Source organism: Vigna unguiculata, chromosome 1 (genome assembly GCF_037176805.1).
Source record: "Vigna unguiculata cultivar grain cowpea cultivar isolate G323 ecotype 2 chromosome 1, ASM3717680v1, whole genome shotgun sequence".
In the NCBI taxonomy this organism is placed as follows: Eukaryota; Viridiplantae; Streptophyta; class Magnoliopsida; order Fabales; family Fabaceae; genus Vigna; species Vigna unguiculata.
The window spans coordinates 46522873-46548477 of record NC_140792.1 but is presented as its reverse complement, the minus strand read 5'-3'; the positions used below and the strand labels follow the sequence as shown (position 1 = coordinate 46548477).

Genomic DNA, 25605 nt, shown 5'->3' with positions numbered 1-25605 from the left:
ATTACCATCATAAAGTTCTTAAAACTTGTTTATTGCTTAGAAGCATACTCAGAAGAACATACATATATTTATATGTATAGTTTCAGTGAGTTATTGATTTACATGCTGGATTTGGTACGGATATCCATTTTCTTTATTGCAATAGCAGATATGTTGATCGTGATTGATCATAAGTTTTGGAAAAGCAATTACATGATAAATTACGACAGTGTATTGCTGTTGAAATTCAATACCAAATAATATGATATATATATATATATATATATATATATATATATATATATATATATATATATATATATATATATATATATATATATATATATATATATATATATTTAGTTGTCGTATCTTAATCGGCTTCCAGATCCACGTGTGCAGGAACACTAGCATGAAAACATAGGTAGCAGCACAAATGGTAGCTAGGCACATCCTTCTTCACTTGCTCACTTCTACAAGTCACTACTTCTTGCTTCAGAACAAGGATTAGGTACTAATAATATTAATTTCAATCACTACCTTGTGGGGCTCGGAGTGCATAATTCAATCACTCATTAGTCTAACCAATAATTGAAATCCTTCTTAATATAAATACGCCCTGGGTAACTATATTCTTCCTCAACAAAGTCCATTAAACATTAAAAAAATAAAACTGACAAAGAACCTAAAAATTAGTTTATACCAATTTGCTGTGCATGATGACACGGATAATTCGTTTGAAAACATAGCCACTGAATATACATTATAATTGGAAGAGGCCAATTCACTACCTAATATAAAAACCCAGATGTTTCAACATTTGAAAGATAAAGAAATGTTTTTTCTTATATTAGCTTCCTTTTTTAATCTTTATTTGTTGTTTCTTATACTACTTTAGAAGAATTGAGTGAAATCGAATCAACTTTGGGCTACCAATTTAATCTGCCCTGAATTGACTAGTTCGTGTGTTTGTCTCAATCTTGTGTGACTGTGTGAATGAGAGACAGGGAGAAAAAACTCAATCATACATCATTATTTTGACTTCTTAATTTGACTTGTTAGCTTAACGTGATATGGGAGAAAAAGCCTAAAAGATTCTTTGGGTGTTTCTGAAAGACAGATGCAAGAGGAAAGGGTGTTTAGATAATCCAAACAAAGCGGTGGCTCTTATATATAGCTTCTTCTCAAACTTAATATATCATTTCTTCATGAATTCAACACTAATATTCAAAGAAATTGTCAAATACTGTATTTTTCTGAGCTTTAGCAATAACTCAAAAGTAATTAGTTGCCCTTTTCTGTTGGTGGAGTTTCCATGCACGTCGATTTATGGAATTGATATTGGTATATATATAGCATTTAAAGTGTTACGAAGATAATTTCTTTTATTTATAACCTTTTTCTTTTGGTGTAAGAAAAACAACCTATATACCTACAACATGTACGAATTGTTTTATGGAGATTTTGTTTGTTCCTCACATGCAATTTGTATTCTTTATTGTGGTGAGGGACATGGTGTAATGAATAAAGTAGTTACTATAGTGGAACAGAAATACTAGACACGAGTTTAAATGAGTGGTACTTTGTGTGCGTGCTACATAGTAGAAGTTATAATGAGAACACTGGACAGTGTAACAGTATTACCATGCATATGGGTTTGGTGGAAGCTTCAGAGAAACAGTTTAAATGTATTTTCTTACTCTCATAACCGTTATCTCCATCATCCGTGTGAATCAAATATGATGCTAGACAGTTGCATAAATGGGACCCTCCCAAGACTGTGTTGCAAGTAAACCAAGCAAAAAAACAACAGAAAAGCTTCAGTACTAAAGGCAAGACACAGGGCTTATAACAAGACCTTTTCAGATAACCTTTTTCTCTTCCCCCATAGATTCTTAGGTTGCTTTCAAATATAATAATAACCAGGACATGCAACCCTAAACTATTCATATTCAATTCCCTCCCTAGCCATCCTTTAATTTTCTCTTTATATAAAGCTTCTTCCACCACACCTCTTTCTCATCACTCTCATTCTTATCATCTCCCAACAGGTTTTAATTTTCCTTGCTGCTGATAAACATGGAGGATTCTCAGTACTTGTTGTGGTTCAAGAGAAAACAAATCTTGAACTCACATATTCAGCAACCATTTGGAGCCCGCAACACCAACACCAACTCATCATGGGAGGAACGAGCTTTTGCAGAAGATGCTGCTAGGATACTTGGTGGGTGCATATGGCCTCCAAGATCTTACTCCTGTAATTTCTGTAAAAGAGAGTTTAGGTCTGCTCAGGCTCTAGGGGGACACATGAATGTTCACAGGAGGGACAGGGCTAGGCTCAAACAAAGCCTTAGTCACCATAATGAATCTCTTCAACATCTTCACAACAAAAATGATTGTAAGTCACCAAGTGCTCAATTTTCTCAAGAGATGGAGCTTCTCTCACCTAGATATTGTTGCCTTGTATAATTACTCTAACCTTTCAGGTTCAGTTGCAGCAAGCAAAGCCTCATCTTCTAGGCCCTCAACTATATCCACTCAAGAAAATTGTTATCATCAGCCTACCATGTCTTCAATTAGCTGGGGGCATCACCACATGGGTTCTTCTGATTCAGAACCAAAAGGGTCTCCAGTGAATGGAAGGGAACAGTTTTTAAAAGGTTCGGGTTGCAATGATTATGTTGAAACAAGTTTGTCTGTGGGACAAAGTTCAGTGTTTGGGCAAAAGTTACCAATTGAATCATATGGGGACGAAGCTATCAGTTATAAAAGATCAAAGACTTCTATGCTTCCTTTGCCTGTCTTCCACAAGCCATGTTCAAGTGATAGACACCTAACTTTTCATTCTGCAGAATTTGTACTTGGACTCAAGCCCGGAATGGAAGACTTAGATCTTGAACTCAGGCTGGGGAAGCCACAGAAAGTTATTTAGTATATAAGACAAACAGAAGAAGTTGTAATGGAATGTCAGTCTTTACCTTTATCTTTCCCCTTTCCTATTAGAGGTTCATAGAAAATAGGCCAGAACCTTCCTCGCCTAACCTAAAGCCACCTTCAGTAGAATTCTTAGGTTTATGTTCATGAGATGTTAATTTGAATACTAATGTTATATCTAGTTGCATGTTACTATCTTTTCTTTTTTCTTCTTCTCTTTTGAACATGTTGATGTTTCAACCTTTCTCTTACGAGCATAAAATTTACGCGTAATGGTTGTTTTCACATTTTCGCAGTATATAAAAAAGGAGAAAGAAGTGTAAGATAAAACTTCCATGTGATGAAAAGAATAAAATTATTGTGAAAAGGTGTGAATGAGAATAAGATTTTTCTTGAATTATTAGTTTGGTTAGTACTGCATGCAGTTCATCATTTGAAAGCAAAGGACAGATGTTGAAAAATACAAACACTATAGTACCTTCAACAATATATGTAAATTTCACCATCTCAAATGTGATAGTTAGATTTGAGAAACAAACAAAAACATGTTATGTGCTAGGGTTTCAAAAAGAAGGGACAATGCAAATACAGACAAAGTTGTTTCTTTCTTTTCAAGAAAAACAGTAATTTGTTAGAAGTTTATTTTATAGGAACAGTAGAGTGTGATTTATTTGTGGTGAGAGGAATCAAAGGAGAGGAAAATTGAAGTGTAAGGTAATAATTAAAGTGGGGGAAGAACTGACAGTAACTGACAATTAGAAGTCACTTCAGCTACATATATTCCAGGGAACTAACAGTGGTCACATGCACACAAACCTGCACAAAATTATGAATAACCTTTTTACACGGATCATTACAAGTGATCGCTCACCCACTTACCACTTCACCTCATCATTCCCATAAATTCCAAATGGTTCAGTTGCTTTCCACATGCTTTTTCCTACAAACACTTCCAAAAAACCAACCAACCACACGGAAATTGAATATTAACACAAAAACCACAGCGAAATATTAATTTAGTTTGGCAGAGAGAGGGAAAGGATATCACATCATTGGCCTTATTAGCATGTCATTGTTTTTACTCTTGGTGTGATGTGTATTATATATATCCATGTTAGTTATAGTTATCCCTAAAAATGTCCACTTCTTATCTTTCAAATATTTGGAAGCCCGAGACTCTTCTGCTCCCTGTAGTAACTTAAAAACAGTGTTAGCCACCTTATTGTGACACCGACCGTTCCTCCAGAATACACGGGGACGTCACAGTCTCTTCTTTTCAACCTTTCTTTCTAAGGAAATTTTATGAAATATCGCTTTTATTTGACTTCATGTTCTTTGCAGTCTGCCAAGAGCAACATACACACAGAACCAATGCATTTCTGTCTACGATCAAGGGGGAATTCCACCAATATACCCTTTTCACCATGTTTGCTTTCCCATTATGGACTAACATATATATATATATATATATATATATATATATATATATATTTACACATATTTTCATTCATAACATTCAACATTCGCTCAAAAGACAGATTAATCAAGAAAAGTAAGTTTTCCATAGCAACTTAAATCAAGCACAAGCTTATTATAATTGTACATCTACACTTCTGCTAAATATACTCAGGACCACTTTTCTTATGCAGAAGTTTAACTCTTGTTTAAAAGTTAGAACAATAAACATTTCCAACTCAAAATTTACTTCAGGAAAATTATATTAACGTACAAATGAATAACAGTCTATACTGTGAAAGTTAATAAACTAATCGCAGTTGTTGATTAAATAACATTACATAATTCAATTCTAAAAGGTTACATTGGCAATGGTTAATTAATGCAGGATTTTGGTTTTGGCAAGGCCTGATATCTGGCTGAATCTTATGTTTGAATTAAAGTGTAAAGATGTATATGCATGCAGCAGAGAGAGGTCACATGGGGATGATGATGTGTGTGTTTCTGTTTTTATTTGGTGTATTTATTGTGGGAATTGAGATTGATACATGTTCCCCACTTTAGCAAGTTTGTTTACTTTATTTAGGGTGCTTCGATGTATGCAAAGTGTAGTGATAGTATTTTGTATAGCTAATTGCTATATACTGATGAAGTTTAAGAGTGTCTATAGAGATTGGAATTGTAATTGTAGGTACCTAGCACGTGTGTGACTATGCATTAGGATTGTTTCTAGCTTCTGCCACTGAAAACAACTACACAGACATTTCGTCGTATAATTAATCTATTCATTGGTTGTGAAAGACGATTTGACAAATGACACTTCACGACCTCATTCTCTCCTTTACTCTTCCATCTACAAATTCAAACCTTTCAAATATAAAATTCTTCTTTCAATTTGACAAAAGGAAGGAAGAATAGGGGCTTCTACAATCTGCATGCACGTGATGACAATTCTAAAATGCAATCCATCTCCTCCGTGACTACAATAGCTTTTCTAATTTTCTAGCTACCTAAACCTACTCATGTGATTCTGCCACATGATTTCCCTGAAAATTCATTAACTTCAAATTATTGTTAACAAAAATTATTATTTCAAGTTCACATAAATAAGTCAAATCTCTTCGGATTAGTTTTGTGACTCAAACTCAAACTCAAACTTTATGTTATTCGGCCCATATGGGTATGGGAAGAAAAGTTATTGGGCCCAAAAAAAAAAAGAAAGACGCCATCACCACAACCAAATCTATGTGCCCAATCAAAAACGTACACGTTTTCAGATAAAGATGACCCTTTTCTTGTAAATTTGACATAAGATGATGGTAAATATACGCGGTCTCGATCTCCATGATCACGATTCACAAAAAGGTAAAAACTTAAGCAAAAGCAAACAACAATGGCGAACCCAGAGGGTAGTAGCAGAGGTTCAAGATGGTCACTTAAGGGAATCACTGCTCTCGTTACTGGAGGCACACGTGGAATCGGGTTCTTTTATCGTTTATGTTTTTATTCTGTTTGTTGCATCATGCATGAAGTGAATTGGGTTTCTTGAATCCGGGGTTTGTTAAAAAAGTTATTTTTCAAGCTGTTTTTTTTTTTTTTCTTTCTGGGTGTGATCTGGTTTCACGGTTGATTCAGGCATGCTGTGGTGGAGGAACTGGCGGAGTTTGGTGCCACGGTGTACACTTGTTCCAGGAATGAAGAGGAGCTGAATGCACGCTTGAAGGAATGGAAAGAGAAAGGGTTTTTAGTTTCTGGGTCGGTTTGTGATGTGACTTCCCCAGCCCAAAGAGAGAACCTCATTAAGCAAGTGGACTCTGCCTTCAACGGCAAGCTCAACATACTTGTGAGCGTTTCTTCTTTTTTGTTTGTATATTTGGAAATTGAAATATTTTGTCTTGTATTTGCGTTTGAAGTAATTTAGAATAATCTTTGTGTTCCGCTTTATAAAAAGTCATCCCTGACATGAAATCGATCTCTAACATTCGCGCATTCATGAAAAAGGAACTGTTGGATGAAGATAAAATGGTTACATTTCAAATAAATATCTTAAAATTGGATTTGGCAAGACGAAATTTGAGTTGTTGCATCTTCATCCAACGATTCTGATTAACCAAATGTGTGAATACAGGAAATCCCTTGCTATAGTACTATAAATGTAATATTAGAGTATGTGATAATATACCAGATATTGATCTCTTGTATTACAATTATGGTGTGAAGAACTATTGCATGATGCTATCATGAATTTTAGTAACATCCTGGTAAAACACCCAGTTTATAAGTGTTTGTTCTTCATCCTTTTCCTGTGGTATACGTATATGCACTCAATTTGCAAGTGATTTTGTATATTTTGCCTAATTGAGACTTTCTTCTTGTTGTTTGAACCATGCAGTAGGTAGCATTAGTATCTGCACAATACAGTTAATAGTTGAAACATAACAAGTTTTGTCTCTATGAACATCTTGTGAGCTTAGGTAAACAATGTGGGAACAACTGTGAGGAAACCAACAATAGAGTATAGTAGTGAAGATTATTCAAAATTGATGGCAATTAACTTGGACTCTGCATACCATCTGAGCCAACTTGCATATCCTCTTCTTAAAGCATCTGGCAATGGAAGTATTGTGTTCATTTCCTCTGTTGCAGGTCAGACAAGTGCAGCTTCTGGAGCCATTTATGCAGCAAATAAAGGTGGGTTAATGTGTAATTATGTCATCTCGGGCTCTGACATAGATTACAAACTATTTTGAAATATATTGACGAAATAGATTCAACACGATGTTTTCTTCAGCTGCAATTGATCAGCTTTCTAGATATCTTGCTTGTGAATGGGCGAATGACAATATAAGGAGCAACAGTGTTGCACCCTGGTATACCAACACATCAATTCATACGCAGGTAGTGCTCTATGTTTGATTTCATTCATTCAAATAACATTATCTTCTTAATCTTGGGTGCTAATTGTTATCATATATCTGGAAGTTGCTTGCAAATAAGGAAATTGTTAACGAGATAATATCTCGAACGCCAATAAAGCGAATTGCAGAAGCACATGAAGTGTCATCTTTGGTGACTTTCCTTTGCTTGCCAGCAGCTTCTTACATTACTGGACAAGTTATTTGTGTTGATGGAGGATTTACTGTGTATGGATTTCAGCCCAGCATGAGAATTAATTGAAAGAAAAATGGATGATTTTTATTATTGTTAGATTATGCGAAGAAAGTGATTGCTTGAGTTTTGGACCACCTATGATCAATATATTTTATGTAATATATATGTAGAGAGTTTATAATATTATTAATTACATAATTATATTTAAGGGAAATATTTTTTATTTTTAATATACTTACCATATCTTACTATTTATTTGATATTTGAAAAAATAAAAATAACGCTAAAGCCAGATCCAATCAGATTATATTAAAATAGAGAATGAAGTTACCGAAGAAAAAAAAAAGACTATAAAATAGAGAGGAATGAGTGAAAGTTTAAAAGTTATTTTATTGATGTGATAAATAAAACTATATAAAGTATATACAAAGAAAAAAAGTTAATGATATAAAACATCTTTGAAATAATGGTTTGCAAACACATACAAATATATATTGCAAATAAGTAAAACAATTTATAAATTTTACAATATACAGAAATTACTATAACAAAAAGTATATGAGAAAATGTATATGTAAAAGAAAAGTAACTATTTTATTATTTAATTGATTGATGAGAAGAAAGGAAACAAAATTTTAAAAATTTATTTATTTTCATATTTCATAATTTAATATAAATATGATTTCTTTAAATTGCTTCAAATGTTACAAATCTCTCAAAAATTCGGATGGCAACCTTTATATTTCCATTCAGTTTCGTTCTAAACTTTGAATCAAACTAATTTTTTTTAGAAAAGAAAAACCTTTTCTTTTTCTCCCTTAATCTTCTTTCAACAAAAACATTATGCAAGAGTAATCTCTTTGAGAAGCCAAAATATCATTCCAACAAATTTTTTTTCTTCTAAACAGAATAATTAAGATTATATTTTATCCACGTGCTTGAGCTTGAGCTACACAAATTCATCATTACTGGACTCAATCACTTGTTGATTCACTTTTCTTTCTTCCAAAAAAAGAGAAAAACATATTGAGTTAAAAGCAAACACCCTAACAAATTTTAATACAAACATACATTCTTTTTGTATTAAATATGTTTTTTTTTTTAAATAAGTCTCTCTTCTCGAAACTTTATACCAATTTAGTCTTTCATCTTTAACAATGCGTGAATTTAATCATTCTTACCAATTTTTGTTAAGTTTATTTGACATTTTAAACGTATTTTATGATAATATTTGAGTTAATATTAAAATGAAAATGTGTCAAACGATTTAAACAATTCAAACACTACAATGAAATACGTTTGAAACGTCAAATAACCATAACAAAATTTGGTTAAAAAGACTAAATCTACGCATTTTATAAAGATAAAAGATTAAATTAGTTAAAAATTTAAAAAAAATGACTAATTTTAAATTTTATTTAAACTTTGAGGAATCAAAATCATATTTAATATATTTTTAATTGAAACTGATTCCTGATCCTTTTCCAAAAGTATTCTCTCTGTTTTGCCTAATCAGCAGTGACTACAACACACACAAACAAAGTCCACAAATGGGCCCATATGGACATCAGCACCCCCAAATATCTAACATTGTCGATTCCGCACAAGATAAAAACACTTTTCTTTATCTTCATGGTCAGAAATCACCAAGATACGCAAACAACAATGGCGAACCCAGAGGGTAGTGGCAGAGCTTCAAGATGGTCACTTAAGGGAACCACTGCTCTCGTTACTGGAGGCACTCGTGGAATCGGGTTCCTAATTTCTTTCATCTGTTCCTCGTTTTCTTTATATACGTTTTTGTTTACTCTCTTTTTCTGTGAATTTCATTAGTTGCATGAATTGATTTGGATTTCTTGATTCTGGGGTTTGTTAAAACGACTTGAAGTTGCGATCTTTGCATTCTACTTTTTTATGGGTGTGATGTGGTTTCACTGATGATTCAGGCATGCTGTGGTGGAGGAACTGGCAGAGTTTGGTGCCAATGTGTACACTTGTTCCAGGAATGAAGAGGAGCTGAATGCACGTTTAAAGGAATGGAAAGAGAAGGGGTTTTCGGTTTCTGGTTCGGTTTGTGATGCGTCTTCTCCAGCCCAAAGAGAGAGCCTCATTAAACAAGTGGCCTCTGCCTTCAACGGCACGCTCAACATACTTGTGAGTCTTTCTTCTTTCTTTGTTTATATATTCGGAAATTGGAATAGTTTGTTTTGTATTTCTGTTGAGAGTAGTTTAGAATAGTAGACACGATAACCTTCAGTTTTACGAAATGTCATCTCTAATTTATAATTCATGAAATCGATCTCTAACATTCATGTATTCACGAATAGATCTGTTGGATGAAGATCAAATGGTTCTCATTTTAAATACATATCTTAAAATTGGATTTGTCAAGATAAAATATGAGTCTTCATCTAACTGTTCTGATTGAGTAAATACAATCTTAGAGTTTGTGATTATATTATAATATGACACAGCTCAAGATAGTACCTTTAAAATTAAGGAAACTATACTGTCAAAAGTGAATTAATGTACCACTTTCTAATTTGTTTATTTGTGTTAAGTTTCAAAACATTTTGGAGCTCCTCTACATACCCTGTCATGTAGCCTGATGCAACTCGACAGCACTGCCTGTGTTTAGGATAGTAGCAGGATAAACAGGGTGTTCTGCTGTATTGATGACTCTATTTTATTTTGGGATACTAGTTACTGAATTTGTTAGAGTTTGATCTCATGTATTTCAATTCAAACAGGAGTTTCAGTATGATGTGTATTGCTGAATATTGTATCATGTATTGTATTAACATTATCACAAAACACTCAATGTGCTAGTGTTTGTTTTCCATCCTTATCTCGTCTTGCATGCACTCAATTTGCAAGTGGTTACTGGCTTGTAAAACAAATAAATAAATAATTGCAATTTCTTGATGTATTTTGCATGAAGAAGGCTTTCTTATTGTTGCTTCAAATCCATCCTGTAGGGAGCATTAGTATCTGCACACTATATTTAATAGTTGAAAACATAGTTATAACTTTGCCCTTTGGGATTATTTCATCTTAAAACTGTTAAAACTAATAATGTTCGAATAGCTAGGCTTGTTTCTCTTACGGGCAAGATTTCAGCACATGATAAGTTTTGTTACTATGATCATCTTGTGAGCTTAGGTGAATAATGTTGGAACAAATGTGAGGAAGCCAACAATAGAGTATACAACCGAAGAATATTCAAAATTGATGGCAACTAACTTGGAATCTGCATACCATCTGAGCCAACTTGCACATCCTCTTCTTAAAGCATCTGAAAATGGAAGTGTTGTGTTCATTTCCTCCGTTGCAGGTCAGAGAAGTGTAGGTTCTGGAGCCATTTATGCAGCAACTAAAGGTGTGTTGATATGTAATTATGTCATCTCCCGTTCAAACATAGATTGCAAACTATTTTGAAATATATTGACGAAATAGATTCATGGTGCTGTTTTCTTCAGCTGCAATTGATCAGTTTACCAAGTATCTTGCATGTGAGTGGGCCAAAGACAATATAAGGAGCAACAGTGTTGCACCCTGGTATACCAAAACACCACTTGCAGAACCTGTAATGCTCTTTCACCCTGTTTATTTTCTGTTCCAAGAGGGCTAATGGTCTTTTCTCTGAAGATTGGTTAATTATTTATTTAACTTGTGTATTCAGCAACATAAGAGTATTAAGGAAATCTAATTACCCTGCATATTGAGATACCTCATCGAAGTGGGTTAATGTTAAAAACTGTTGAGAGGTCCAACGCAATCATCATGACATAAGTGTGCATATTGGAGAGATACGATAAAAATACTATATGAGTTGAGAGGAGAGGGATAAGAATTTTCATCCCTTAAGCTAGTTTTTGGGTTGAATTAAATCCAGTTATGTATAAGATGATATCAGAATCTATTAAAATATCCTTGTAAACTTTGTATGCAAGGTGTCTATCTAGTCTTCCAAACCTTAAGGTTAATTTAGTACCAAATCCAAAATTCTAAGAGAGCACATGAGTATTTGTGCTAACAGTACATTGCCTTGTCCTTGCTTTTCAAATGCTGATGAATTATACCTGTACATGTCATGTATGTTAGCATGCTAATTCTTATCATTTATGTGCAGGTGCTTGCAAATAAGGAAATTGTTAACGAGATAATATCTCGAACGCCAATAAAGCGAATTGCAGAAGCACATGAAGTGTCATCCTTGGTGACTTTCCTTTGCTTGCCAGCAGCTTCTTACATCACTGGACAAGTTATTTGTGTTGATGGAGGATTTACAGTGAATGGATTTCAACCTAGCGTGAGAATTACTTAATTACTTGAAGCCAAATGAACTTTTTTATTGTTGGATTATGTGAATGAAGCAGTGGCCACTTTGATTGGTGATTGAATTATTTTAGTATTTTTAAAAACTTAGACAGTCATATTCGGTGCCATCATTGTAACATCATGGGTGCGCTAGGAGCTCCTTACACATCATTCAAGATATCTGTCTATTAGTGTCGAACTACTGCCAAGTGCCTTAACACTGTGTATTGCATCATTATTGCGCTTCATCTGTCACTGACTGAATCAAATGCAGATCTTCCAACAAGTTTGATTCTTATCTCAAATGGAACCAATCGCTAATAATGATTAATCTTATACCAAAATATAGATAACCTCTATCATTATGGGTGGCAATTTTGGCCGGCCATTTAGAACTATCTTGCATTGGTTCGTAAAATGCTTGTTGGTTATTTTTTTTATAATTTTTTATGATAAAGCTTTCGGTGTTTAATAAATTAAAATTTTTTAAAAAGTATACAAAATTAAAGCAAAAATTGTTGAGAGTTGAATGATAAATTGATAATTTAATATTTTTATGATTTTCATATTCAGAAAATACATAAAGTTTATCTTTTTCACTTGTGCAAAAATTTGAAACTTTCACACAAAAGTTCAGAAGAAAAGTAAGTAAAATATACAAATATAAATTTGTTTTCTTTTTATACAGGTCAACTCGTCGTATCTCACCTCTATTTTACGCTGGCTACGGGTTATGTGAGTCGGATTTTTACAAGCCAACGGACTTAATAGCTCGATCTGCATATTATTTTGACAAGCCGACTTATTTGCTGAGTTAAGCCCACGTTATCATCCATATCTATCATAGGGCATGTACATTGATTACTAAAATGAGGTGAGTTCTCTTAATATTAGGGGTGACAGTAAATTATGGTTCATAGATATGTTAGTATGGGTTGATTTAAACTCCTAGTGTGTTAAAATTGGGGGTGGTAGTGTGGGTTTGTTCCACATTTTGTCTAAACAACATCTGTCAGAGTTTTGTGTAAAAAGTGCAGGTCAATTTCTTTAATCCAATGCATAATATTTGGTCTACATATGAACTGTTTATTTTTTAATCTTGTTATTTAAAATTAACAAGCTTAATGTATTCCATTAAGAAAAACTAAATTTAGTGTAACTAATAAAATATTCAAAACAAATTAGCAATTCTACTTTCTGAATCTTGATTTTCTTCGTTGTGACTATTAAGATTTTTTTATTAAAATTATGAGCGCTATTAAATATAATGGCTAGGTTCACACATTTATACGAGTGCTTACTTAATAACCTTTATATTTATACACTTTTAATGATTACAATTACAAATCACCATTATTACATCATAAAGTATTTCACTTTTCATTTAATATTAAAAACATGTAATTTTTTTTTCGCACTTTAAATTTATGCAAACTATGTGGGTCGACATATCTCGTCCTGTTGTTGGCCCGCACAAACTATGATTTATACGGACAAACCAAAGCAAGCTTGTAATCTCAAAAACTCCTCACTTTTCTTAGGGACCGGCTCATACAGTCCATCCGACATTGTCCTTGTCATTCTTATTAGAGGATAAATCAAGATTTTCAACCTGTTTCATTTTTAGCGAATTGATAATCAATTAGGATAAAATAAACCGAATTGTTATATTTTGTTACATGTTACTCTCTACCTATGATACACGGATACGATACGTATATCGGATATGACACGTATCTAATAAGATACAATACGTTATATATGCATATCAAAAAGGTGGACAATTTTTTTAAAAAATATGATAAATATTAAATAAAAAATTATAAATTATTATCATTATAAAAGTATTGCTGCTTTATAGATTAAATACTTCATTGATAAATATTAATAATTATCGAATACAGATACATGACAAAAATTGAAATATCGGTACATCATTATTATCTACTAACCAAAGTTAATCATAGCTAACAACTTTTATTTATAGAACAAAAGAATACAAAAATTTGAAAATAAAATCCTAAATTCTAAAGATTTGAAAGATCCTACATGTTTTATTGAACTTGATCGTAACTTCTCTTATATGTATAAAATTATGGCCAAACAGTTGATTTTGTATAATGAATATAGGTATGTTTTATTTTTAGTACAATAAATAGTTGTACTTTTAGTATAATTTGAATTCTTTTCAATTCTTTTTAAACTTTGCTAATGATTAATACAAATAAGTATACATGTTTATTCATTAAAATTAAATTTGAAGAAGTTAAAGATTTCGAGTTTAAAAAAACAAAGAGTAAAGGGTTTTCTATGTTTAATGATATATCAAAGTTAACTTTTTTTGAATAATAAATACAAGATTTTATCTAAGAATAAAAATGCCTTTAACTTATTTAATTATTAATAAGATTTAAATAAAATTAATGAATTAAAATTTATATACTCAAATTACATTTTTTTATTATACTAAAGTTTTTAATATTATTAAATTGAATCAAATTTTTACTTAAAATTGTTATCTAGATTATATGTATTTACAAAAAATATATTTAGTTCACAATCAATTTTCCTTATATATAAGTTAAGAGAGAGAAATATTATTATTAATTTATATAAATTTTATATTTTTACGATGTTTTGTAAAATTTATACTATTATTATTTATTATCTTAGATGTTAATAATATTTTTAGTCTAATTATTCTATTTTAAAAATTAGAATTAATTTCTTTAGAAAATTTTGGATTTTGATAAATTTATTTAATATTTCTAATCTAATAACTTAGATGAATTTAATAAAATTTAGTTAAAATAATTAAATTCTCTAAATTAGTGTAAATTTTTTGAATATAAACTAATTTCAAATTTTATTAAATGAAAGAAAAAAATATATTTAGTCTTTTTATTTAATATTATAATATAATATATTTTTTTTAAAAGTAGAAGGTAAAAGTAAAATAAAAATAATATTAATCTAAAATAAATTCATTAATGAAAGAAGAACATTTTTAAATGATGAGTTTTTCTATTCAAGACTGGTTCATTCAGGTTGACATATCTAAAAAAATTAATAAAGAGATCTGTAACTGTTAATTGTAATAATTATCATAGTTATTAAAATAAATAATAAATAGTAATAACCATGGTTTAATAACAATTTAACTATTTTTACAATTATGGAAATTAAATTTAAGAAATACATTTTTACTTTCTTAATATGGGTTTACCCTTAAAATTATAATAATTTCTTTGCTTGATCAAAATAAACAATAAATAATAGTTCTAATCGGTAATTATGAAAATTAAACTCATACAAGTAAGAAAATATAGAAAAGACAAATGATTTTTTTATAAAATATTTATAAAATATTTATGTTTTTATTGTGATAATAATTATATAAAAAATTACTTACTTTACTGTTGTTAAAACTGTGGGCATACCGGTACCCTGAACGTATATACATAATCAAATATGATTTTATCTGTTGTTCTTTTAAAGGAGTAAAATATATTTATTATATTTTTTAAAGCAATTATTGATCGTAATATATTTTTTTTTCACAAATCAAATAAGCTAGGTACATGAAAAATTTTGTATATTGATACAATTAAAATTTATTAAAACAGAAAAGTTTTATATATGTTGCAAAGATGTTCAAGTCATTTCTACTTAAATATATTCAAAATAAATAAAAAAAATTATGCTTATGATATTTTAAAGCTTTGTTTCTAAGCACGACTTTGACACTTTTTATTTTATAATTTTTGTTCCATGAAAGCTTTTATTTTAATTTGTAGGTTGTTTTAATTGTCATTTTTCCACCTATATACTTTCATTTTCATTTAATTTTATTAGATTAAACATTTTTACTATATGATAAAGACCTTCTTAAATTTGGAGATGATATTCTTAGGTATTTGGGCTAATGAAATAAACTTATTATAACAATTTAATATAATTTTTAGTGACTTTTCTAGAAAAAAATGACTAAAAGATCCTCTTTTTATAGATAAATAATTTCATTGGAAGTTTAAGAAAATAATTTTTATCTTTAAAAAATAGTTTAAAAGGTTTCAGTATTATAAATAATTATATTTAAGTTTATATTTTAAACTTTATGTCATTTCAACATCATTTCTGTCAGAAAAAAAGTGTTATAAGATCGAAATATTAAAGCAATGTACACCAGTTACTGCATGGTAAGGGAAATCCTTGAGCTGTTTGGAGCTTATCGCCAATTGGATTTTTGATGACCAACCAGACCAGGTTTCCGTTCACGTTATGCTACCTCATGCTGCACACCACTTGTTTGACTAATTTATTCTTCTAATTTTTCAGCCTTCAAATTTCAAACCAAACTCCTAAGTTTTTCCTTCAGTTAAAAAAAAAAAGAAAATTCCACAAGTTTTTCCTATCAAATCTATCTATAGTGTTCTCACGGAAACCCAACTCACCGATCTTTACTTCAACTGCTATTAGTGACGTGCCATGGTTATATTCAAAAACTTGACTTCTCAGTTTTGTTCATTTATGTTATGAAAATGGATAAGGATGGTACCATGGTGTTGCTTTCAAAGGCCTATCTAACCAATCTTGAGACCACTTATCCCTACCCTTCCATATTTTGATTGTATTTGAATTTTAGCCAAAACACTTATCTCTTCACAATTTTATCATATCTCAACTTTAGTCATGGATGAGGTCAGCTAGTTTTTTAAATCAGTGAAAAACAGGTTATTTATTTCACTTAACTATGAAATTTATTTGTATTTTTAATTAGAACAAGTTTAAAATGTTAACTTATTACTTCTAATCTTATCCCATATATAGGGTTTCAATATATAGCTAGGAAAAATTAACCTTATTCGATTAGTTCATTCATGAAATATGGATTTAAGTTTTTTAATTTATTTTGATTGTTGGTTATTAATCCAAACCACCATTGATCTATTTTTCTTTCACTTTATTTATTTAAAGACTAACAAAGCATTACCAAATATACCCATTTATCAAATAGCTTTTAGTTTTTTTTTTTTTTTTCTGAATCTTGTCTCATACAGCATGTGGGGTCATGGGTCTGAGACATGTGTATTTAGGATATCAACATAGTCTAAATAGACGGTTGAATTGAAATAATTTTGATGAAAAGAATGATTGAGAAAAGAGATTATTTATAAACACTTCTTCAACTCTATAATAATACTTACAATAATGATAACAAAAAAGAATAATATAAGATAGATACAATTTATGTATATTATTTTATTTATATTATGTTATTATTATTATTATTGGTTTAAAGTTTATAAAAAAAAAAAGAAAAATTTAGAAGTTGACGTCTGAATAGAGATAAGATAACAGTGGTGGAACAAACTTACATGTCTGCTATTTGTTTCTAAATCTCTGATGAAGTGATGATCGATGTGAAAATGACCATCGATGAATACACCAAAATTGGATCATGGATTGCATTGGCCTAGATAAAGACACTAAACACCCATTGTGCCATTTTTTTTTTGTTACATACACAACATGTTTTATTTGTACATGTTATGGCATTTTATTTAGTCCCTTTTCGACAAGCATCTACTTTGTTATAAGATGTGTTTTATTCGATATGTTTTTCTGGTTCCATTCTCACTTTTTTGATGGCTTACAGTAGATTCATTTCAAAGTGGCATCATTACTTACGTATTGGTGGCAGTGATCCCAATTCCCATGCTCATTCACAACACACACCAAAATTTCATTCAAAGCTCAAAACAAACAAAACCAAGGACTAGCTATCTCAACAACTCATACACTGTACACACAATGTCATTTTGGTTATTACTATATCAGCCTGTTGTTGATGAGAAAAAAAAAAAGAAGTAATATTCATGACTGAGTTGATAAAATTGAAAGGTAGACATAAAATAATTACTGTCTTGAAAATATAATAATAAAAAAATGATTACTGATTCTGAAGTAAATTTCCCTGTGAGAGGGACAGTAGAAAAGAAATAATGTTGGCGGTGATGTTTCAGAGACATTGGCATTCGTTATTTTTGTCGCCATTTGCAGACATTGATGTGCCCCACTCCTGCTCCTGCCGCCCTCTTATTACTTTCTTTATTCCTTTCTTTTTTCTTTCATTTTTATTTGTTTCAGAACTTCACAAAGTAATTATTTTTCTCTACAACACTAAACTCTCACCCACAAAACACACTTTAATCACAGTTAAGCTCCACTCAAGGTTATTTATAAACTGTAACCAAACACCTTTGATCTTTATTTAATTATTATTATTATTATTTCTAGCCAACTATTTCTATTTTCTGAACCTGCATAATCGTAAAATCAGACCTTGAATTGACTTATATCTCTTCCTCCTAATAAATATATGAAGACTCTAACCAAAATCTAGATGTAAAAGTAACCAACTAAAAAAGTTTACATTTTTTAGTACTTTCTGATTGTTGAAGGTAGTAAATATAATTTTTCTGAAATAACCTATGCATACTCTAAATACACCAGTTAACTGTTGACAACATTTAACGATGTACTAATGGTTTGATGTTATTTTAAATCTGCGATGATTCCAAAAGAAAAACATGGAGTTTTCCATGAGAAGTTGACAATGCATGTTATATTATTAACTAGGTTTTGTTGTTGTTAGTGGTAGAAGTAAACAGTGAATGCATAGTATGTGATGGAGCAATAGATTAAAAAAGAAGAAAAAGAAAGAGAAAGAGAAAGGTTGTGATATAAATGCTGAAGAGGTGGGAGTATTGGGAGAAGTAGAAGAGTGAATGGAGTTCAGAAGTATGCAGCACAGGAACAGTGGGAAGAGAGGAAGAAGAGAAGCAATGCATTTGATTTTGGCGTGGAAGGCCCACCCCACGCGTCACTCCAGCCACCATGCTAGCAAGTACCACTTCCTCAATCACTAACCTGACCAACCAAGCCACCAAGGCACAGGGGTAGCAGAGTAAATTCCCCTTTTCCTTGCATATCTCGCGCAACTTGCTTCGCCTCTTTCTCTCTCTAATATTGTTTTGAACGAAGCTGAGTGAGTAGGTGACACAACATCAACAAGTGGATGGAGTTCTGCTTGCTTCGGAAGTTGAAAACTTTGAACACAACACAGGAACCGCTTACCAGGGGGACACCCCAAAACCACTCTCTCCTCAAAACCGCTTACCCTTCTTCTCCAATATTACTTCTTCTTAATGCATATCATAACATAACACAACCATTATTATTGCTGTTGCTATTGCTACCATCATCTTCTTTCTTTCTCACATAAAATATATATATATATATATAAAAAAGAACAATAGAGGACCCCGCTCACTCTCAAGGTACTTCCCACTGTTTCCATCTTCTGCCCGTACTAATCTGACCCTTTTAGTGGCATAGATTGAGGTACAATTACAAAAGCATATTACCATATTACCGTATTATATCCTTTCTGCTGCAACAACAACCCCCCGAAAACACTGCGTTTTTGTCAAGAAAAAACACCTCCTTCAACTTCAACCTCAACTACTCCTTTCTTCTCTTATCTTTTCCTGTACTTTCTATACACCCCTTTTTCTCTCCAGTTTTCCTGTTGCTTCTTCACCTTGGTTAATTTTTCCGACACTCTCTCAATTGGGTGGATGTGACTACTCCTGTTTACATGTGTGGTTAGGGTTTACATGCAAAAAGCATGTCTTTCGTGTCTAATTGAGACAGAGATCTGAGCTGTCTATTTTTTTTTTTTTTTATCAGTCTGTCTGGTTTGAGTTTTGAACATAAAATAAAGGGTTGGAGTCGAACATGGCGAATCGGTGGTGGGCTGGGAATGTGGGAATGATTAGAGAGCAAGAGTTGATGGAGAACAATAACAACGCCAATACTACTCCGACCAATAGCAGCAACAGCAACACGAACGCCAACACCAACACCACGGAGGAAGAGGTCAGCAGGGACAACGGAGATGACCAGAACCAGAACCTCGGAAGCCATGAAGGTTCGGAGCCCGGAAGCGGTGGTCGGAGGCCACGTGGCAGACCTCCCGGTTCCAAGAACAAGCCCAAGCCGCCGATTGTCATAACCAAAGAAAGCCCCAACGCGCTCCGAAGCCACGTGCTGGAAATCGCCAGCGGCAGTGACGTCGCAGAGAGCATCGCCGCCTTCGCCAACCGCCGCCACCGCGGCGTGTCGGTCCTCAGCGGCAGCGGCATTGTCACCAACGTCACTCTCCGCCAACCCGCCGCCCCCGCGGGAGTCATCACCCTCCACGGAAGGTTCGAGATTCTCTCCCTCTCCGGCGCCTTTTTGCCCTCTCCTTCGCCCCCTGGCGCCACCGGACTCTCCGTCTATTTGGCCGGAGGGCAGGGGCAGGTCGTTGGCGGCACCGTTGCGGGTTCTTTGGTGGCCTCCGGGCCGGTGATGGTGATCGCCGCCACATTCGCCAATGCTACTTATGAGAGGCTGCCGCTGGAGGATGAACAAGGTGAAGAGGAAATGCAAGTGCAACAGCAACCGCCGCAGCAGCAGCAGCAACAACAACAATCTCAGGGTTTAGGTGAACAAGTTTCAATGGCCATGTATAATTTGCCTCCTAATTTGCTACACAATGGTCAGAACATGCCTCATGATGTGTTTTGGGGAGCTGCTCCACCTCGTCCTCCACCTTCCTTCTGAGCCTCAGCAACAATGGATTTGCTTAATCTTACTGACATGTGAATTAAGTATGTTAATTTTTCTGACGGTTTTTCTTTGTAAGCATAAGACTAGGCTGTTTTTTTGGTTCGTTTTGTTAATTTTTGCTTCTTAAAGACACTCGAGTCAAGTAGATGTTTTATTATTATTATTATTATTAGTATGGTTATTATCTTTTAAGACACTTTGTAGTAGCACTGGTTTGCTTATTTGTTTGTTTCTTTTCTGTCTAATGGATCTGCTATTTTTTGGTGGAAGAGTTTGATTATGATTATGTGTAGGTAATAATAAGGATGGAGTTTGAAATGGTCCAGAATAAGAGAGTGGAGCTAGCTAGCTTTGTGCGGGAATTTGTGGTAAGCAAACATGTTGTTTGACTCTTCCAAGTAACATTTAGTACTTCATTGAGTAGATGAAGTTGATGGATAATTGTAGTGTGGAAATGGCATTAATTGGAGTCTATGCCGCATTGAATGTTTTTGCACTTGCTACATTTTCATATGGAGATGGAACAAACTTTTCTTTAAAGAGAAGGGAAGGGGTGACAGTGATATGGTCGGGTTCATCTCCCTTTACCTGAATGAATCAAATCACTCTCATGCTGTTTCTTTGGACTTTAGAATAGACCATACTTGGTTAACTCGGTCAACATTATTATGCTTCATGTTGTCTCGGTGTAGTACCCCTTGTTTTTGTTTTATAGGTTTTACGGGGTTTGCCTTTTAGTATTTTCTCAGAAACAACCTGCACCCATTAAAGTTGGACCCCATAATGGATAATATTATTTATGCTCTTCGCCTTTCGGTTTGTGTCACTCGTGCTTAGAAACTCCTCTAGCCAGCATCATTTCATAATTTTTTTAGAAAATAGTTATCGAGTATGGAATGGGTCGCATCATGTGTCCACTGTATTTTTAAATGTTTGGTATTCATCGGACCGAGGCTGTTCAATATCTTGTACCAATCCTTAGGTGTTCCTTTTGATATCTTATTTTTGCTTGCTTTCTTGCTCAATTTCTTCGTCAATTTGACACTTTATATATTCTCATTTCGCATGTTTTGGAAAATGTTGAATGTGGAGAAACTGTAACTTCTTTCATGTTTCATCTGTGTGGTTGAAATCCTTGCGCATTGTTAACACTGTATAAATGTCATACATTTTAATTGAAAAAATATACTGTTCTAAGTGCAATCTAGAACGATCGATTTTAACTTTTGTCAGATATGTACTATACCAGTTTATGCAAACCAAATGAATAAGATGTAGAGTATTTTTTTTTTTCTTTTTTGTACCGTTGTAAAGGAGTAGAAACAAAGGAACGTTTGTAATCTTTCTGTGATGCTGTTCACATGGCACATCTTTTTGCTTCTAAATTTGTGTTAATCCATCATTTTTACTGTAGTGTTGTTGAAACTAAGGTGATTTAGGGAGTGATATAGTGATGAATGGAGTAAGCATGGCTATGAGCGTTCCTTGAGGAGCATGAAATATGAATAATACTTGGCCAATTAAGTATCTTTGCAGCATGTGTCCTAGTCTGGTTGATGTTTGTTGTAGGCTTGTAGGGTATGAAAGTGATAAGGGAAACAGAGAAGGATACACACATTTCGTGAAATTGAAAATTCAAGCATGTAAATTAACAATATTAGTGGGGTTAAGTTTGTCTAATATGATCAAATAAAACCCTAGGCCACTAGAGCAATAGTTCAGATGACAGCCTGGTTTTCCACTAAAATAGGCAAACAATATTTTCAAATGCATCCTCCCTTGGCTAAAAAATGGTAGCTGCTAAAGACAACCCCTTCCCCCACACAAGATAAGTACGTAGGTATGTGGTTAAAGCTTATTTAGGATACTCATTTGTTGGATCGCAATCTGTTCAACATTTAAGAAATTGACGTGTTGGAGAGTTATTGATTGGGAAAACCATTATATAGAAATCAACTTTCTATCAATAATTTTCGTCATGAAAAAAAACTTTTTCTATTGGGAGAAGGAAATTGTTGTTCACTGAAGGTTCCACTAGCTTTTATCTACTTTGCTTGATTTCCAGATGCAAGCAACGTACAATGAATGTTAGGTTGGTGAATAAGTAACACACATAAACCTGTGGGAACAATTAATACACATGAATTAATGCGTATATATGTTAGCTAGGTAGTAGTTGCGATTCCCTTGACTATTGCTTTTTTTTGTCTCTGCTGTGACTAACTGCTGCTGAATCATCTCAGAGGAATTGTCTGGTAACTATTTCATTCTAATATGTAGACTTACGCTGTTAATCATCATTTTATACAAAGCTTATTTTGGCATTCCTTGTAATTGTAACCCAAAAAATAAAAGGAAGTTCATGTGTGTCTTGGTTCAAGATCTTGCACCGAGCATGGATCGGTGGAGGGTTGACATCAGTCCATGGTGAGGGTTGGTGGCAACCCTAAAATCAAACACCTGGCACGCATGTATGTGTGTGATAGAAAACTGGAGATAAGATAATGCCTCTACTCTGACCGAATAGGGGAGCTTGCCCTCTTACCTAATCAAACACCTGGCATGCATGGCAGAAAACTTTAGATAATGCCTCTCAATATATATTCCTTTTTACATCAATTAATGAATTACAAAGGAATTCAGTTTTTTCTTTCCAGAGTTTAACTATGATCGTCTCAAATGTTTCTATAGTAGGTTTTTTTTTTCTTTGCATAGTTAGAGTAAATTACTGATAACATAATTGTCTCTGATAAAATGTGATTTGGTTTTGTGATGAAAGAGAAAGGAAGAAAATAGAAATATATTAAAAATTGATTGGTCTAATGGTCACAGGAAAAAAAAAATGATAGAATGTAGCAAGCTATTTAGTGAAATAGGAAAATGTTGAGAAAAGTTAAGTGAAAATTAAGGTGAAAGAAAAAAGGAACAATTGGATTGCATGCATACAATGCGAGTATTTTTCATTCAGAGGAATGACTTATTTATTTTTATTCTTTCAACACTCGAGGTGACCGTATTCAAATTCTATATTAGTGATATCGTATTCAAATTATAGACTGGGATGTAAATGAAGAGAAGACATAAATGATTGATAAATTGAAGATATCATGTGATAAAAATAAATGGAAAACGAAAAATGTGTAACATGTGAGATTAGTATTTCAGCAATGAGATGAACATTCTTCTATTTTACTATTTAGAGATTATAAGAAATACCCTGTTTGATTTTATTGTTATGCAGTAGCAAATTTAATTTTTATCGTATCTATATATCCATAATCATACATGTTATCCACACATACATTACTCACAATGATAACATCTATCTAATATTAATGTATAATATTAATGTGACACGAATTTAATTCATACTTAAATTCATTTTTGAATTTCTAATAATCTTCTCCTTAATGGTAAATTCCTTTTTTATTGATAAACTTTTTTTTTTTACGAAATCATTTCCGATCACAAGTATCTTAGTAATGACTTTCTTATACTTTTTTTTGTTTTTATACAACAATGGGATGAAATCTATAACAAGAAAACTTATTTTAGAGATTCAATACTAATAAAATATAAGCCTTAGAGATTGAAATTACTTTCCATATAAAAAGATTAGAGATTGAGATTACCTTCCGTATAAAAAAATAACTGTCTATGATATAAAAAGATGTACATAAAGAATGAACTAACTTTAGTTAGTTATATATATACATACCACTACTACATATTTTGAATTTTTTTTTCGTATGACTACATGAATTTATTATTTTTTTCTCTCTATATCTCTTCATCGGTTTGAATTTATTGTTTTTTTTTTCTCTCCGTATCTCTTCATCGATTTCAATTAACAAGAAGGTATTTTATGTATTATTTTTAATAAATTTAAGGAGACTTGAAAGAAATTGAGAATGAGGTCACTCCTTGGTCTTCACAATCATGTTTAAACTAAGTAAAAGGTCTTCTATAGGCTGAAACAAAAAAAAAAAATAGACAAGAAGCGGAATTAAATAAAATTAAGACAAATGCACAAAACCTTCGTACTCACACTATTGAGTCACTATTTTCTTCTCTTTTTATGGTATCCAATAGCCATCATAAAGTTGCTATTTATTGGTCAAATATTAAATTTTCATTTCACCAAAAACAGCTACAAGTCTTTATCACAAATTCACATCAAGCAATAAAATATTCTTCAAAACAAAAAGTTATAAAACAATACTATAGAAAATTTTAATCAAACTAGAAAAGTTATAAAAAAAAATGTAGTGCGAAAAATCAAATCAGGACCATAACTTTGCATTTTTTTTGAACTGATTATTTTTAAATTTTACTTTTAAAAGTTTTAATCGTATACAGGATTTGATTAAAATAATGGATTATTTTAAGTAGCTACTTTAGGAAAAAATGAGATTTTAGTTCGTTATTATTATTATTGGTTAAGTTGGAAGCTTGATTTTTTTCGTCAAACCCAATCCAGTTTCATTTTGCATTAACATTTTTTTCTTTTTATTACAACAATACTGTTAAATTTCATAGCTAATCACTACACATGAATTTTCTTGCTGAAATATAGATCTTCTGCACAGGAATTGAATAATTGAGTCGTCTTATGAGTATGACAAATTGAATTTGGGTGGCTAGGTTTTGTAATTGTATGAATTGGTTGTCTGATGAAATTTTGAGAATGTTGTTTGAATTGAATTGCAAATATGCTAAATTGAGTTCAAGAATGTTGTAGGATTGATATTTGATGTATTCTGATCTTTATAAGTGTTGTTATACTAGATTGGCAGGACTGGAATAGTATGAATATGCAAAATTACATTTTGCAAAATTATGCAAATTCGTTGATCGAGGAATTACGTTCTTGGGCGAAATCAAAGTCAAAGAGTAACTGACTTGGTAGTCGCTATGCAAGAATATTTTCATTGGACAACTCCAAAGTTAGAGAACTCACTGACTTGGCAGTAGGTGGGCAAGATAGGTCTCGCTGGTCAACTTTTGGGGGAATCAACCTCTATGAACCCTAATACAACTGAATATATATGATGAAATGGAATCTCTATGTTAGACATGCAATAGAACAAGAATCATTTAATGTGTTTTGATCTTTTGAGCAATTTG

The 25605-nt window shown here is 32.3% G+C and overlaps 4 protein-coding genes across 9 annotated transcripts; all 4 read left to right on the top strand.

The window, feature by feature from the left end:
- Window positions 1-1852: 1852 nt before the first annotated feature.
- Window positions 1853-3137, top strand: LOC114195077 (putative transcriptional regulator RABBIT EARS). 2 transcript variants are annotated; one of them, XM_028085481.2, is made up of 2 exons: window positions 1853-2377; window positions 2472-3137. In XM_028085481.2, exons 1-2 carry the CDS (start codon window positions 2059-2061, stop codon window positions 2909-2911), a joined length of 759 nt encoding a protein of 252 aa, XP_027941282.1. In that variant the 5' UTR covers window positions 1853-2058; the 3' UTR covers window positions 2912-3137. The 2 variants fall into 2 exon arrangements, with proteins under 2 accessions (XP_027941282.1, XP_027941275.1); XM_028085474.2 differs by having other exon boundaries at window positions 1858-2377; window positions 2466-3127.
- A 2531-nt stretch (window positions 3138-5668) lies between these two features.
- Window positions 5669-7693, top strand: LOC114183201 (tropinone reductase homolog At5g06060-like). The gene is made up of 5 exons (XM_028070130.1): window positions 5669-5850; window positions 6004-6211; window positions 6843-7059; window positions 7160-7266; window positions 7351-7693. Exons 1-5 carry the CDS (start codon window positions 5762-5764, stop codon window positions 7543-7545), a joined length of 816 nt encoding a protein of 271 aa, XP_027925931.1. The 5' UTR covers window positions 5669-5761; the 3' UTR covers window positions 7546-7693.
- Window positions 7694-9021: 1328 nt separating this feature from the next.
- Window positions 9022-12085, top strand: LOC114183193 (tropinone reductase homolog At5g06060-like). The gene is made up of 5 exons (XM_028070124.2): window positions 9022-9233; window positions 9426-9633; window positions 10642-10858; window positions 10959-11065; window positions 11612-12085. Exons 1-5 carry the CDS (start codon window positions 9040-9042, stop codon window positions 11804-11806), a joined length of 921 nt encoding a protein of 306 aa, XP_027925925.2. The 5' UTR covers window positions 9022-9039; the 3' UTR covers window positions 11807-12085.
- Window positions 12086-18574: 6489 nt separating this feature from the next.
- On the top strand, window positions 18575-25285 carry AGF2 (AT-hook protein of GA feedback 2). Of its 5 annotated transcripts, none has more exons than XR_014995902.1 (3): window positions 18575-20519; window positions 20772-20846; window positions 25267-25285. XR_014995902.1 is itself a non-coding variant. In XM_085675087.1 (2 exons), exon 1 carries the CDS (start codon window positions 19603-19605, stop codon window positions 20470-20472), a length of 870 nt encoding a protein of 289 aa, XP_085531213.1. In that variant the 5' UTR covers window positions 18575-19602; the 3' UTR covers window positions 20473-20519; window positions 20772-21453. The 5 variants fall into 5 exon arrangements, 2 of the variants coding, with proteins under 2 accessions (XP_085531213.1, XP_085531218.1); XR_014995903.1 differs by lacking the exon at window positions 25267-25285 and adding an exon at window positions 22722-23129; XR_014995904.1 differs by lacking the exon at window positions 25267-25285 and adding an exon at window positions 21571-21772.
- Window positions 25286-25605: the final 320 nt, after the last annotated feature.